Source organism: Balaenoptera ricei, chromosome 1 (assembly GCF_028023285.1).
Source record: "Balaenoptera ricei isolate mBalRic1 chromosome 1, mBalRic1.hap2, whole genome shotgun sequence".
Lineage (NCBI taxonomy): Eukaryota > Metazoa > Chordata > Mammalia > Artiodactyla > Balaenopteridae > Balaenoptera > Balaenoptera ricei.
In genome coordinates this window covers 95,713,586-95,729,511 of record NC_082639.1, presented here as the reverse complement: position 1 = coordinate 95,729,511, position 15,926 = coordinate 95,713,586, and the positions used below count along the sequence as shown (strand labels likewise).

The following is a 15,926-nucleotide window of genomic DNA, read 5'->3' as shown; positions in this document are numbered from 1 at the left end:
TCAAAAAGAGGTAGGAAATCTGAAAAGACTAATAACCAGAGAAAAATAGAAAAGATTGTAAACAGTCAAACCCCCAAAAGATACCAAATCCAAGTGGGACAATGGGTGAGTTCAACAAAGACTTTAAATAACTCTTCTGGAACATAAAAAGAAAAGGGAAAATTTCCCAACTCATTCTATACATAAACATGATCCTTCTATTCCCGGTCTATGATCCATTCTGAGTTGATTTTTGTGAAGAGTGTTAGGTCTGTGTCTAGATTCATTTTTTTTTTTTTTGCACATGGATGTCCAGTTGTTCCAGCACCATTTGTTGAAAAGATTATCTTTGTTGCATTGTATCACCTTTACTCCTTTGTCAAATATCAGTTGACTAATTTTATGTAGGTCTATTTGTAGGCTGGCTATTCTGCTCCATTGATCTATTTGTCTAGTCTTTCATCAATACCACACTGCCTTGATTACTGTAGCTTTCTAGTAAGTCTTGAAGTTGAGTCCTCCAACTTTGTTCTTATCTTTCAATATCATGTTGGCTATTCTGGGTCTTTGGTCTCTCCATATAAACTTTATTTTTTAAAATATTTATTTTATTTATTTTTTTGGCTGCGTCAGGTCTTAGTTGCAGCATGTGGGATCTTTCATTGTGGCACAGGCTTCTCTCTAGTTGTAGCGTATGGGTTTTCTCTCTCTAGTTGTGGCATGTGGGCTCTCTAGTTGAGGCATGTAGGCTCAGTAGTTGTGGCGGGCTTAGTTGCCCCACATCATGTGGGATCTTAGTTCCCTGACCAGGGATCGAACCCAAGTCCCCTGCATTGGAAGGCAGATTCTTTACCACTGGATCACCAGGGAAGTCGCCTTATAAACTTTAGAGTCAGTTTGTCAATAGCCACTAAAGAAGTTGCTGGGATTTTTACTAGGATTGCACTGGATCTATAGATCAAGTTAGGAAAAACAGATATTTTGATAATATTGCGTCTTCCTATCCATGAACATGGACTATCTCTCCATTTATTTAGTCCTTTGATTTCACTCATCAGAGTTTTGTAATGTTCTTTATATAGATCTTGTGCATATTTTTTAAGATTTATACCTAAGTATTTAATTTTTTTGGATCTTAATGTAAATGGTACTATGTTTTTAACTTCAAATTCCACTTGTTCATTAAAAGAATATAGGAAAGTGATTGACTTTCATATATTAACCTTGTACCCTGCAACCTCACTATAATTGCTTATTAGTTCCAGAAGTTTTTTTGTTGATTCTAATTTTCTACACAGATGATCATGTCATCTGTGGACAAAGACAATTATATTTCTTCCTTTCCAATGTGTATACCTCCTCTTTCCTTTTTTTGTCTTATTGCTTTAGCTAGGACTTCAAGTACAATGTTGAATAGGAGTGGTGAGAAGGAATATTTTTGCCTTGTTCTTGATCTTAGTGGAAAGAAGTGGTATAATTTTTAATGTTTTGGAATTTGTTGAGATTTTTCTTTGTGGAGTAATATGAGATAAATTTTTATAAATTTAATGAATTTGAGGAAAATTAATTCTTTGGGGGCAAAACATATATTTATATTTATATATGCATGTACATATATACACATATACCTATATGTACATATACCTATGGATCAAGCTTGTTAATTAAGTTATTCAGGTTTTTCATATCATTCTTTTTCAGTTGATATAAATCACTATTTTCCTAGAATCATAGCTCCTAGAACTGTAAGGGACCTCAAAATAATCAGATCCAGATAAGCAAAGTATTGTTATCTCATGTTATAGTTGAGACATTGGAGGCACAGATTCAGTGATTTGCCAAAGGATACACAGCTAATGAATAACAAAATGAGAATTAGAAACATAGAACATGATAAATATAATTAACACTACTGTATGTTATATATGAAAGTTGTTGAGAGTAAATCCTAAGAGTTCTCATCACAAGGAAAAAAATTTTTTCTTATTTCTTTAATATTGTATCTATATGAGATGATGGATGTTCACTAAATTGTTGTGATAATCATTTCGTGTTGTATGTAAGTCATGTCATTATGTTGTACACCTTAAACTTGTCCAGTGCTGTATGTCAATTATATCTCAATAAAACTGGAAGAAAAAAATGAGTATTAGAGCCCAGGCCTTTGGAGTGAAACTATAAACAGGATGCCTGTCGGGGCAGGTGTCCATTATCCTTCCTGTCTGAAGATAGACCGCGTTAAAAATGTAGATCAATGCTATACTCAAGAACTGTTGTTACTAATTAGAATGTTGACTGCATACTCAATAAGATGCCTGTGTGTTTATATTTACCTAGAAAAGTAGAAGGTGAAATCTTCACGTCGGAGATGCTACTTGAAGATTTTAAAGAGAAAATTAATAAAGGCAAACATACTTCAGCTGTCTCTCTTCCCGTGAGTTCTCAAATCAACCCGGATGACTTGTCATCCACATCCTCCCCATTCTCAAATGAGGTAATATAGCAGCCCACAGCCTAATTTCATGCCAGGAAAAATGGTTTTTATGTATTTATAGAATCCTAATTAATGGAATCACTGAATTCTATCTTAACATTTCATGAAAATTTAACTTTCCAAAGGCCTATGAATCATATTATTTAAAGTGGAACCAGCTTTTAAGAATTAGAAGCTATTTCAAGTGTTGGTTTTTGAAATCTCTTATTGGTCTAGGATGTAACAATGCCGCTTAAACTGATGAACTGCTGAAGAGCTATTTCTTCTGGATGAATAGTAACATTTTTTGTAAATCTTGCGTGCCTGGAAGAAATAATTTTTCTTCTTAATAGTTTTGTACTATCTCTGCTACATAAAGAATAACACACTCAGTGAAAGAACCATTTCTCATGAGTCCACTTCTACATTTTCTTTCTCTCAAGTTAAATTCTTTTGGATTGTCTACATATGCAAAACCAGGAATTCAAATCAATTACCAGTGTCTTTCTATAGTACTTTTTGTAACCTCAACTATCAGAACATTTCAGAATACATGAAAATTCTGACAAATGGAATCATCTGGATAATTGCCTTAAGTTGACTGTATTTGAAGACACAGCCCGTGGCTGTTATTCAAAACTTGAATAGGTTTTTGTCAGAGTTTAGGACAGGATATTGAAGATTATATAAATGTTAGCCCTTCCAAACAAGTATGTTTGCCTCCTCAAAACCCTTACCTGCCTGGCAAAATCCCATTCATTCAAGGCCCATCTTCCGAGTCAGCCCATTTATATAACCTTGATGCATAGCCGCCCACTCCAGGCAGAATTCTTCACCCCAGCCTCTGTGTCCCCATAGCATCATGTCTCATTTGTCCTTGTGCCTTTGTACCCATCTTTGTAGCCCGAACAACTGACTGAATGCCTGGTATGGAGCGAATACTCAGTATAGTAAACTCTGAGCCACTGTGGATTTAACAAATGATCCCCAAGGTTCGCAGCTGGTTCTCTCTCTAGTCCTGAACCGAAATTAGCTTCAACATGGTGTGAGGGAGCCTAGTGAGGTAGCCCAGGCTCCTGCTCAGCACTCCCCTCAGGTCTGGGTTTGCTCTTCTTAACTGGTCCCAAGCTTATAGCAACTGTTGTGAGATGATGAGGACTCTATAACTTTGTGATAAATAGCCCTGAAAAGAGAGTCTACCTCTAGTATTATCCATTCATTCAATAAATATTTCTTGCTAAATGCTAGGCACTTTTCTAGGTATTGGGGATACAATATAAACAAGGTAGACAAACCACCTGCCCTCAAGATGCTTACATTTCCATGAGGGACACATACAATGAACAGATAAAATTAACGTGGAATTACAGAATGTTAAAAGTGCTATGTAGTTGCAAGTAATAATGCATTCCTTAGGACTGTGAAGCCAGACTGCCTGGGTTCAAATATCAATACGAGCTCTGTCACTAATCAGCTTTGTGACCTTAAGAAACTTATATAAACTCTCTGTGCCTCATTTTCCTCCTGTATAAAGTGAGGATAATAATACCTGCCTAAGCTTCCAACTCCTCTTTAGCAAAAAGTCTATGCAAACTGTAAAGGTCTGAACCAACAGAACTATTATGTCTACTATAATTTTGTCATTATCATTTTAGACCCAGGGGTTTTTAATTCCATTATTTCTAATTCCTTTATAATGAAATATCTCAAAGTTGGTCCCCAGACCAGCAGCATTGGCTTCACCTGGCAGCTTCTTAGAAATTTTAATGATATTATTAGGACGTTTAAATGAGTTAATATACATACTTAAAACAGGGCCTGGCTCACAGTAAGCACATTACCTGGGTGTTAGGTACCATGACAATTAGGTGATGGGATATGACCAAAAGTAACTCACAGTGGGAGGGTAGGGTCAGAGGTGAGATCTGAATTGAGTACTGGGGGATGAGAAGGAGGTAGCTAGGTGAGGAGTCCAGGGAAAGGGACTCCAGGCAGGATGTGATGATGCCTTAGGGGTGGTGTGGAAACGCAGCAGAACCAATTTTGAGTCACCTCCTGTGGGACTGCAGCCCTAATGGCAAGTCCCTCTATGCGGCTCCCCAGTTACCCAAGGAGCACCCTGGCCGTCCTGCGTGGCGCCGGGGCCATGTGGGTGAGAGGGGACAGGGCGCCCCGCCCCCCGGCACAGACACAGGAGGCCCCCTCTTCCGAGGAACTTGACAGGCTGGTCCCACAGCCCAGCAAAGAGGGCAGCGACGGGCCCCTCCTGAGGGTCCGAGAAGGGAGAAGTGGGCTTGGACCACCGCTTCCACCTCTGGGAGCCTGGCTTCCTTGTGGGCCCTCTCTCCATAGAGACGCCCAGGGAAGGGAGGGTGGGAACAGGGCAAGTGGTCACTTGGTCTCACTGTCCCAGGAGTGCTGAAATTAAATTCCCAGTGACTCTTCACCAGATTAAACAAAAGCCAAATAATCCCCCAAAGTGGGGCGCCCAGGAAACTCAAGGACTGACTCTAAAATTCTAACTGCTTTTTTTTTTTTTTTTTTTTTAAACTAGACTAACCAGATCAAATGACCATGAGGTTGTCTTCGGCTTCCGGAGTAAAGTCCTGCAGCCCCGTCCTGGCTCCGTTCAGTTCATTGCCTTGGCTCTTTAACCAACCAGTATGGCTGAACGTGACTCTGAAATTGGCATAATTAAGATCAGTTGGCTCTTATACTAACCAGAGCCCTGGGCGTTAGTGCTGGTGAGAGCTGCCCGTATTGCTAACCCTCTCCACTCTTTCAGAACTCAGGAGAAACCTGCCTGAGGTACCTGTTCTAGATCAGGGCTTCTGCAACTGCAGCCTGCCGTGGACTCACCTGCAGATCTTACTGAAACGCTGGCTTCGATTCGGTAGGTCTGGGGTGAGCCTGCAATTCTGCATTTCTAACAAGCTCCCAGGTGATGTCAATGCTGCTGGTCTGGGGACCACACTTTGAGATGATTTCATTATAAAGGAATCAGAAATACTGGGATTAAAAGCCTTGGGTCTAAAATAATAATGACAAAATTATAATAAGCAATAAACAGTAATAATTCTGTTTGTTCGGAGCTTTGCTGTTTGCATAGACTTTTTGCAGAAGAAAAGTTGGAAGCTTAGAAAGGTGAAGAGATTTGCCCAGCGCAAATGACAGGAGACACTGGATCCCAGGTCTCCCAGTTCAGGCGGAGGGCAACCCCCCTACATTCTGCTAATGTAAATCTGCCTTAACTGTGAAGTGCGGAGATATTCCCTGAAGGCCCAGAAGTAATAAAAGAAAACACAGGGGAAAAATGAAGCAAAAAAAACTCATTATTTTTAAAATTATAAAAGCGATACAGGCTTATCGCAAAAAAATCAGAAAATAGAGAAAAGTATACAGAGGAACATTTCATTGACAGAAAAACCATTGCTAGTATTTTAGTGTATATCTGGTCTTTTTTTTTTCTCTGATACACATACGCATTTTTACAAAAATGGGATCATACATGTATTGGGGTTTTTTAAAAGAATTTTTGATGTGGACCATTTTTAGTGAATTTGTTACAATATTGCTTCTGTTTTACATTTTGGTTTTTTGGCCGAGAGGCATGTGGGATCTTAGCTCCCTGACCAGGGATTGAACCCGCACCCCCTGCATTAGAAGGCGAAGTCTTAACCACCAGACTGCCAGGGAAGTCCCCATACATGTATTGTTTTAGGATATGCTTTTTACATTCAACATTATATTGTGGGCCTCTCAACAGTTATTGAATAAACCTACAGCTTCATTTTTAAGGACTGCATTGTATTTCATTGCATGGGTGTACCCTGATTCATTAAACCAATCCCTTACTGATGGACATTTAGTTTTTTCCAGTTCTTTGATATTAGAAACACTGCTTCAGTAAAATAATTTTATATGCAAACCTTTGGCCATAGTTGATTAGTTCCTTTGCATAAAAACCTAGGATTGCAGTTAATGGTTCAAAAGATACACAGTGAAAATTTGGATAAACTGGCCTTTAGCAAAGTGGTGCCCACAACAGTGCCTGGGAATGAAGGTGCCTTCCAACCCGAGCCAAACCAGGGCATCTGTTTTCTTTTTCTCTCCAACCTTTGCTAAAGTGATAAATGAAAACTGATATCTCCCTGGGTTAATTTGTATTTCTTTGACTATTTGTGAAATTTACCCATTTTCATATGTTTCTTGGCCATTTTCACCACCTCTTTGACAATATCAACATTTCAACTAATGTTTGCAAAACTGAAACCACAGTAAATCTTTTTAAGAAAGGCAGACAACTTGGAAAATAGTAAGAGCAAACACTGTTCAGAATTAAGATTTTTATCATACAAAGTTGCTCTGACAAGGGCACGAAGGAGGAGTAGCTCTGTGGTTAAGGACACAAGTGTATGGGGAAAGGCTCAAATGCCAGCTCTGCCACTCACTCTGTGTGACCTTGACGAGCTGCCTAAATTCTCTGAGCTGCAGATTATTCATCACTAAAATGGGGACGACATGCCAGGATGGTGGTAAGGGATAAAGGAGGTGATATGAGAGGTACCTGGCACAAGGAGCAATCAACAAATGGTTGTTTTTATTAATAAGAAAACACTGAAACCCTCCAAAAAATTAATGGATAAAAGATTAAAACTAAAAGTCACAAGTAGGAAATACAACCAATAAATAAACATATGGGGAAATGTTTATCTCCTTTAATAACAGAGGAAATGTTAATAACACAAGGAGCCACCCCTACTTTTTAAATTAACAAGAATATTTTCAAGGGATAATTCCTGATGCAGAGGAAGGTGTAGACAAACGAGCCGCCAGCGTTGGTGGCGGCTATGTAATTTGTACAACTTTGGTGGAAAGCAATTAGGCCACACATATCATCACACAAGCACTTTCGCAACCTTCGACCCAGACATTTCCTAAGGAAGTAATTCAAAATATAGAAAAAGCTGTCTGTACAATGATGCTTATTTCTCACTATTGTTTATAATGGTGAGAAAAGTACGTTTATTTTCTGTTTACATAAAGGGTAAAACCATAGTAAGGGTGGTGTCAGCCTTTTCAGTTCCACAGTGTGATTTTTTTGTGTGGTAAACAGGGACATATAAACAATAATTTAGGCCTCTAGTTAGTCCCTAAACCTTGTTTTAATTCATAGTTGAATACATTGCTTTGGAAAGGCTTTTAGACTCTGCTAACCAGTGGTCAGATTGAAGGATTTAAAAATCATCTTAAATTGGTTCATCCTCTTGGTGGAGCTTGGTGTAATTTGAAACTAAAGGAAAGAGAAAACAGGGTGGGGAGAGTATTCTCTCATCTGTACTAGATTTTTAAATGTCTGGAGAAGGAAGGAAGTCAAGGCAGGGTGGAAGCTTTCTTTCTCTAAGCCCCAGGCCGTTACAGCACAGGCCCCACTGAGCCAGAAATCAGAGTGGAGGAGTCCTGAGATGGTGAGTTTGGCGGGGTCCACGCGGCTTGCAGGGCTGTGCCTGAGCAGCCGAGGGATGAGTCACTTCCTCGGTCACATCACATCTGTGTGTGCTTTGTGGTGCAGGAGGAGCCTAACAACACTTCGGGGAGGCAGGACGGTGCGGAGACGACCGGTGCACGCTGTGCCTTCTGCCACCGGGTCCTTGAATGGTGAGGGCTTCCAGCTGCTAAATTCCCAGGGTGGGTGGGAGCCGGTCCTGGGATAGTAACTCCAGTGAGGATGGGCATCAACTAACTGCACAGGCGCCAGCAGCCACGGGCCGAGTTACAGAATCACAGACCTCAGGGCTGGACACGCAGCCCGGTCTCCCTCCCAACGGACAAATCCCTCTAGCAGCGGCTCTCAACTGCAGAGAGCATCAACCTTACCAGGGGACTTGAAAATAATGCACATGCCTCAGCCTCACCTACTGTATCAGCCTCCCCGGGGAGAAGCCCTGGTGGGAATCTTTTTTTAATTTTTATTTATTTATTTATTTGTTTGTTTATGGCTGCGTTGGGTCTCCATTGCTGCGCGCAGGCTTTCTCTAGTTGCAGTGAGCGGGGGCTGCTCTTTGTTGTGGTGCGCGGGCTTCTCCATTGCGGTGGCTTTTCTTGTTACCGAGCACGGGCTCTAGGCGTGCGGGCTTCAGTAGTTGTGGCGCACGGGCTTAGTTGCTCTGCAGCGTGTGGCATCCTCCCGGACCAGGGCTCGAACCCGTGTCTCCTGCATTGGCAGGCATATTCTTAACCACTGCGTCACCTGGGAAGCCCGGGAATCTTTCTTTTAAATCTCCCCAGATGATTCTGATAGGCCTCTTGGTTAAGAATCATGACCACAGCGTATGGAGGGTGGTTTGGCCTTTAGGCTCCCTTTGAACCTTGCCCACGTGGGAGATTATTATACACCATTGTGTACCAGCTTGCAGCCTCACTACTCTCTCCTCATAATGAATGAAAACTTACCCTATTGGGTCCCACCTCTGCCCCCCAATCCCACCGGAAATAAGCCTAATCCCATGTCCCAGGGTTTATTTCTCCACATCCCTCAGCAAGAAATCTTCCAGAGGTGACAAGCTGTAAATCGGGTAAAAAACTGTAGATGTGAAATCCTAAGGAGAAATCCTTAATGGTTTTGAAACACTCTTTGGTCAGCTGTTAGCCCACGTGGATTCAGAATCATTTATTTGAAGCTTCTATCAGTCAGCAAGAGGTGCCTCCTCCAAGCTCGAGAGGCACTGTGGACTGGAGCCAAAGCTTGGCTCACTGACCTTAGGAAGGTGGAGAGGCAAGGAGGGAGGGGCTGTTTGGCCACCACTATTACATGAACATAATGGATTCTAATAGAGGCAGATGACAAGGTCTGAAAGACTGAAGTTTCCTGTTGGAAAGCATGCCAGCACGGGAATGAGCACTTGTCATAAGGATCCTATTGAGTTTCCGCCCTCTAAAAAAAGAAACAGCATGGTTTTGTGGTTAAATATCCGTGTGTCATCTGGTGTGGACCATTATTTTAAACCAACGTGTCCGTCATCAGCTTTGACTCTCCTTTCAATACAAAGGTCACAAATGATGCCAAATCCCTGAGTCATCCCAGATCCACTATTTTTTTTTTATTGAATTAAAACCTAGGTTTTGACATTTTTTTTTTAGGTTTTAGTAAGTATAATAAAAATAGTTTGACATTAAAAAAACATTTTGATTAAGCTTTCAAGGTACTAAATATTTCTCTTCCAAATTCGTAGTCTAGACCTCACAGAGCCACTAAAGTACCAAGACAGGGACTGGTGTTCTAGACTACATTTTCTCTTTTATAATGAACAAGATGGAAGGCAAAACACAACCAAGTGTAAAATCAGATCTAACAGTAAATCAACTGCTGGGGTGTGATGTGGCGATATGCATGATTTATAAATTGAAATCTTGGTAAACTATATCATCCCTGAGGAATTAATTGAACAGAGGGCTATATATACTCTTTACTCTTTTAGAAGATTAGCTCTCTCTCAGATGGGATGTGTTCTTTATTTAGCCTACTGATGTACGTACTGTTTGAAGGATATTTATATATATGCAGATAAATAACATATATACTACGTGTAAAACGCTTATCCCTTTATGTCTGATGCAGAATTTTGGATTTAAGAGTATACTTCAGCTTTTTGGTCTTGTTGAAAAACTGTCTTCTCAAGTAGAACTGCCCTTAGCTGTTTTTGGCAAGAAGATTTTAGTGCACAAAGAAGTTTAAAGGAGGCAGAAAAAGAAAGTCATGTGTTGGACTAAACTCACTTGAGTGCCATCCAAGTTTTCCACTTTGGAGAGCAGATGTTCAAATGCCCCAGAGGAGGAGGGTGGAGACAGAAAATGAGGTGTGAGAAAATATGTGACTCATGAGGAGAGCATATTTTTCCAAGAAGAGGGAAAGGGCCTGGCTTCACAGCCCCCAACCTCACAAACTCCAAGCACGGTGCCTCTCTCCACCAGCAGCAGGCCCAGGCACAGCGGGACATGCACACATTTGCAAGCAAGGCCTGAGGCTCAAACTCCATCCCCGGGAATCAGTCTCATTCCTGACTCACTGGCTACATCCAGGACATCTTGGGCACGGTGCCCTCCACGCTAAGAATGAGCAGCGTTCCCTAGGGGCTATCATAGTATTCCAGGGGCTGAGCTAGAGCTTTCTTAAGAATTGTTATCAACTAAAATTCCTTTGGAGGAGTTAGAATGTCTGTGAAGGAGGGAGACAGAAGCTACAGACAGGTCGGAGGAAGTGTCCCGGGTAAGTGACAATCGTAGGGCATCTTTCTGATGCCCCCTGTTGGCCTTGCACAGCTAAAATTAACCCCACACGCTCTCATAGCCTTTAGCCTCGTAGACACTGGACAAAATCCACCTTGCTGGACTTTTTGGATCGCTCAACTTGTGCTTATGGATCCAAAGCCACGTGATCTGGTCCTGACGTGCAGTACAGCTTCTTCCCCTGAGAAGAACTGGTTTTGAGACAATGAATTGAACTCCAAATTTTATAATGCCATACTTCAAATTTCTATATTGTTTATGTGTATCATGACTAGATAGTATCCTCAGGGAAACAAAACAGATTTACTTTTAATGTTTGGTATGCATGTTCTTTTCAGGTCAAATTGTGCTGGGTGCACTTTCTCACAGGGCAGCTCTCAGACAGGCAGGCAGAGGGATAGCTGCGTTGAGGATGACATGCACCCTCCTTCATTCCAGGCTCTGGCGTAAGAAATCTCACATTTCAGTTTTACCAGTCCTCTCACTATCGCTATTTGCAGTATACTAAAAGTTTATGGGATTTTATGCACCTTTTTTAGGAAGCAAAAAATGGAGAAAAAAGGCCACAGAGGAATCAACCGTGGAAGGTTTCCTGTTGCCATTCAAGACAAGGCACGGCACCCAGACTCACTTCTCGGTAAGTTGAGGGGTCTGGGGCCAGTTGTCATGATCCCTCTCCTTGGGGTCCACTCACTGCCAGCAGACCATCTGCCACGTCAAATAGCTTTACTTAGACTAGGGTGCTGCCCGTTGGTTATTATTATTATTGTTGTTGTTGCAAAATGTAAAGAATTAATAATGAATTGATTCAAATGAGATGTGGTCAAGCAGGGTGAAAGTGCCCACACCTGCCTCTGCCTGGAGTCACAGGGCTCCGTGACTCAGTCACGAGGCGGCCTCAATTCTGCATGGCAGCCCCCCAGCATGACCCGTGATCTGCACCTGGGGAGCTCACCCGCCACGGGAGAGTTGCCGCTGACTCGTCCATACACATTTCATAGGAGCGAAGAAAGTTAGAGTGGGGAGCAGACCCAGAGAGCACCAGTGCATGGGATCCAATGATTTTTAGTCATAGGGGCCCTTCTCCAAAGATAATTTAAGCAGAAAAACATCCCCTGGCAGGACTGCCCTGGGTGAGGAAGAGTTGGATTTGAGGCCTGCTGGCTTAGGCAGCTCCTGAGAAGAAAATCAGCGCCCGAGCCTAATCCACCCAGTTTATACAGCAGGAAGCTGGGGGCCAGAGAGCTAACCAGGCTTGCTTTTTTCCTTCAACTCAGTATTCTTCCTGTTATGTCACATTTAGTTCTATTTCTTCTCTGTAGATGACACATTTTCTAATAATAATAGTAGGTTTAATTGATCAAACACTTACTGTATACCAGACACCAGAACAGAGTAGAGATTTTCAAAGTGTGGTCAGAGGGCCCCTGGGGGGCCGTGAGGTCCTCTCTTTTCTGTGCAAGAACAATATTGCAACAGACTGAATGGAGATACAGCTATAAAGCCCAGCTGCCTTCTGTTAAGCTAGATGTTTAAGAAATTTGCCAAAACGTAAAACACTGCCATTTTTCTCACTGATTTTTTTTCAAAAATAGCTATTTTTCATAAAAAATGTTATTTTGTGAACATGAAGTGGATTATTACTGTTTTTAAATGACAAAGTATTTTTTAAGTGCTTCAGTTTAAAATTCTAAAAAAAAAAAACCAGCTTTGAGACTGCCCATTCAGTCTTAGGAAAATCTGAATGATTCTACACAGCAAAAATGACTTGAGGGGCTTCCCTGGTGGCGCAGTGGTTGAGAATCTGCCTGCCAATGCAGGGGACACGGGTTTGAGCCCTGGTCTGGGAAGATCCCACATGCCGCGGAGCAACTAGGCCTGTGAGCCACAATTCCTGAGCCTGCGCGTCTGGAGCCTGTGCTCCGCAATAAGAGAGGCCGCGATAGTGAGAGGCCCGCGCACCGCGATGAAGAGTGGCCCCCACTTGCCGCAACTAGAGAAAGCCCTCGCACAGAAACGAAGACCCAACACAGCCATAAATAAATTAATTAATTAAATAAATAAACCCAAAGTTAAAAAAAAATGACTTGAAATTTATAAATACCTCTCTACCAATCCACATTCAATTGACTGAATGTTGTATGACAGCTCTTCTCTAGTGCAAGGGGAGGGTGGATTTTTACTACAGGTATAAAAAATTTCATATATTATGATATATGATAAAAACTATAATAAGCAAAAGCTCTTTAGGGGTCTCAATTTTAAGAGTGTAAGTAAGAGTGTTCTGAAATTAAAGAACTGAGAACGGTTGACATATAGTATACATCACTTGACTATCATAATACCCCTGTAAGGTAGGAATTATTATCTTTATTTTATAGATAAGTAAATGGAGGCTTGGAGAAATTAAGTGACTTGCCAGGGTCAAAGAGCCTGGTGTGTTATCTATTGCTGTGTAATGATGTATCACAAACCTTAATAGCTCAAAACAACAAACATTTGCTATCTCATAGTTTCTGCAGGTCAGGAATTTGGGAGCCATTTAGCTGGGTGGTTCAGGTTCAAGGTCTCTCATGAAGCTGCAGTCAAGATGTTGGCCAATACTGCCATCATCTGAAGGCTTGACTAGGGCTAGAGAATCTGTTTCCAAGATTGTTCACACACATGGCCACTGGCAGGAGGTCTCAGTTCCTCACCATTGTGGGCCAAAAGGCTGCTTGAGTGTTATTAGGACAGGACAGCCAGCTTCCCCCAGGCAAGTGATCCAAGAGAAAGACTGAGATGGAAGTTTCAATGTCTCTTATGACCTAATTTTGGAAGTTATACACCATCGTTACCACTTTATTCTATTTGTTAGAAGCAAGTCACTAAATTGTGAGTTGTCACAATCAAGGAGAGAGGAATTAGGCTCTATCCTTTGAAAATCATGTTAAAGAATTTGTGGACATACTGTCAACCAACATAGCCAATAAGTGGCAGAGCCAGGCTGCAAATCAGGCCTGTCTGAACCCATGTCCTTTCTCCTGTACAACACAACCTTCCCAGGGTGTAGCTCCTTCTTCCTCTATTTGTAATTTCCTTGACTTCTGGATTAGAAGGCATTCAATGACTATTGACTGAGATTTGGGAAAGAAAACATCGTTCCCAGAGCTCATTCCATTTGTGATTTACACTTTGGAAGATAATGTTACAAATGAGTGCAATCATGAGTGCAGCAAGGCAGGTAGCATTGGCAGAAGCTTTGTCCCCAAGCCTCATCTCTCCTGGAGCTAAGACGTTGCTTGGACACCCAAGTGTGATGTGCTCACGTGCCGGGCCCATGCTCCCACACTCTGGCCTAACCTGGAGAACTCCACTGCCCACAGCCTGCCGAATAAGACCCAGACCTGCACCGGACACACACGCTCTCTACTGCTAGCCTCTCTGTGGTACTGATGAGGGCAAAGCTATGATTCAAGTTCCCATATGGACTTACGAACGTGATGTGAGGAAAACCATCTTTCCAATTGCCTGGATGACAAAACACAAGCTCTTGGCCACCGCAGGGTCTAAGAAGAGAATGTGGATGTATCAGGGCTAATCTGGAAAAATAACTACAAATGCAAGATCGTCTGATAATTCAATGGACGAAATTCTCACAGATCCATCCATTCAGTGGACCTTTACTAAACACCTACATGTGCTAGGCAAATCTTAAGACTTTCCTATCAGAACTGTTACCTATCAAAACATCTCTCAGTTGTCATAAGGGAAGTCCAAATGTCACCCCTAGGCTGGCAACCCCCCTTGGTAAATTTCCCCTTGGGGAAATTGAACACTCTGGGGCCTAATGCATACCTTGCACGATCAGGGCTCTACTCTCCAGAGCATATTTTAGGACTATAATAAAAAAAACTCACACTTCCTTTGTGTAACTTGGGCTTTTTCAGGTTCTGATACAGGAGTCAGCTGCTATTCTGCTTCTGGGACTGGACTGCAGAGTAATAAATGTGAGAACTGCAGCACTAAGATTCATAACTCCCAGAGAGTCTGTGGTAAAGCATCATCTAAAGGTGAGAGTGACTGGGCCGCCTCAGAAAACAAGGCATAAATGGGGACAGCTGTTGCTCCCAGGCAATGAGTTGTATTTTTAATCTTTTCTTTTTAGAATTTCATTACATATTCAACACCCCGGGACAGAATTTCTTTAATCACAGCAAAAGAAGTGCCTTTGCCCAGCTCCGCTATTTAAATGAAAATAAAAATTCTTCACCTTGTAAGTACCTCTCCTGCAAGATCCCATCTTTGTACACAACCTAATCTCCCTGCGTGGGAGACCCATATCATACCAGCCACTGCTTCCATATGAGGAGCCCCTGCCCTGTCTAGTCTGCTGCCAGGTCTCCAGCCCTCATCTGACACTTCCACATCCAGCCTGACACCTGGATGGCAAGAGGCTGGGCTGGGACTGGGAGATACGCAATCCTAGCAATAAAGGACTTTGAAAGTTACTAAGTGCTATACCAGTGTAAGTTGGTAACAAGTCATAAATATTTGCTGAACAAGTAACTGACTGAATAACTGTCACTATTATTGTTATTATTCAGAAGTGGCAAAAGCTTTAGATCTATCCCCACTAAAATTCAGCACATAAATAGACTATTTTACACTCCTTAAACATCATATTGCTAATTTCAATGCAAAATTTTGCTGTCTTTGGAAATAACTAAAATCCCACAAACATTTATTTATGAAGATGAATAAAACATGGCTCCTTCCTCCCAAGGAGTTTACAACCTATTGAGAGAAAGGAACTCCTACCCAAATAAGGAAGGTTCATGGAAAAACGTGATAAGAGCTAGGAGCACAGAGTGTGCTAAGGGAACACAAAGGAGGGAAGGGAACACCCTTGTCTTGCTTCTGAACGACAGCTGTATCTGGTTCTCTGACATCCTTTCCTCATGGGTGAGTTCATACCATCAGAGCGCTTTCTCTCCATCACTGGGGACAGGGCACCAGAGAGAATGTTTCTGATCTTTTACAACTGCCAATGTCCAAGACTAAAGAATGGTGTTTATCTGGCTGCCCTCAGCTATGTCTCCCCTACTTACCCCCAGCTGCCAGATCCTCCAGTTGGATGTGTTCTGTTGAGACGACAGTCCCTAAGACTCTGCGGAGGCAACAGGCAGATTTCTTTACTATTGCCTTG

General features: G+C 41.9%; 1 protein-coding gene across 1 annotated transcript in view; it reads left to right on the top strand.

The window, feature by feature from the left end:
• The window catches only part of AKNAD1 (AKNA domain containing 1), a 34,391-nt gene that overhangs the window by 15,017 nt on the left and 3,448 nt on the right, over positions 1 to 15,926 (top strand). Inside the window, exons 6-10 of the mRNA XM_059900750.1 lie at positions 2,317 to 2,473; positions 8,025 to 8,110; positions 11,278 to 11,375; positions 14,668 to 14,790; positions 14,886 to 14,993. Of these exons, the coding sequence (XP_059756733.1) occupies positions 2,317 to 2,473; positions 8,025 to 8,110; positions 11,278 to 11,375; positions 14,668 to 14,790; positions 14,886 to 14,993 (572 nt within the window). The remainder of the gene's footprint in view (positions 1 to 2,316; positions 2,474 to 8,024; positions 8,111 to 11,277; positions 11,376 to 14,667; positions 14,791 to 14,885; positions 14,994 to 15,926) is intronic.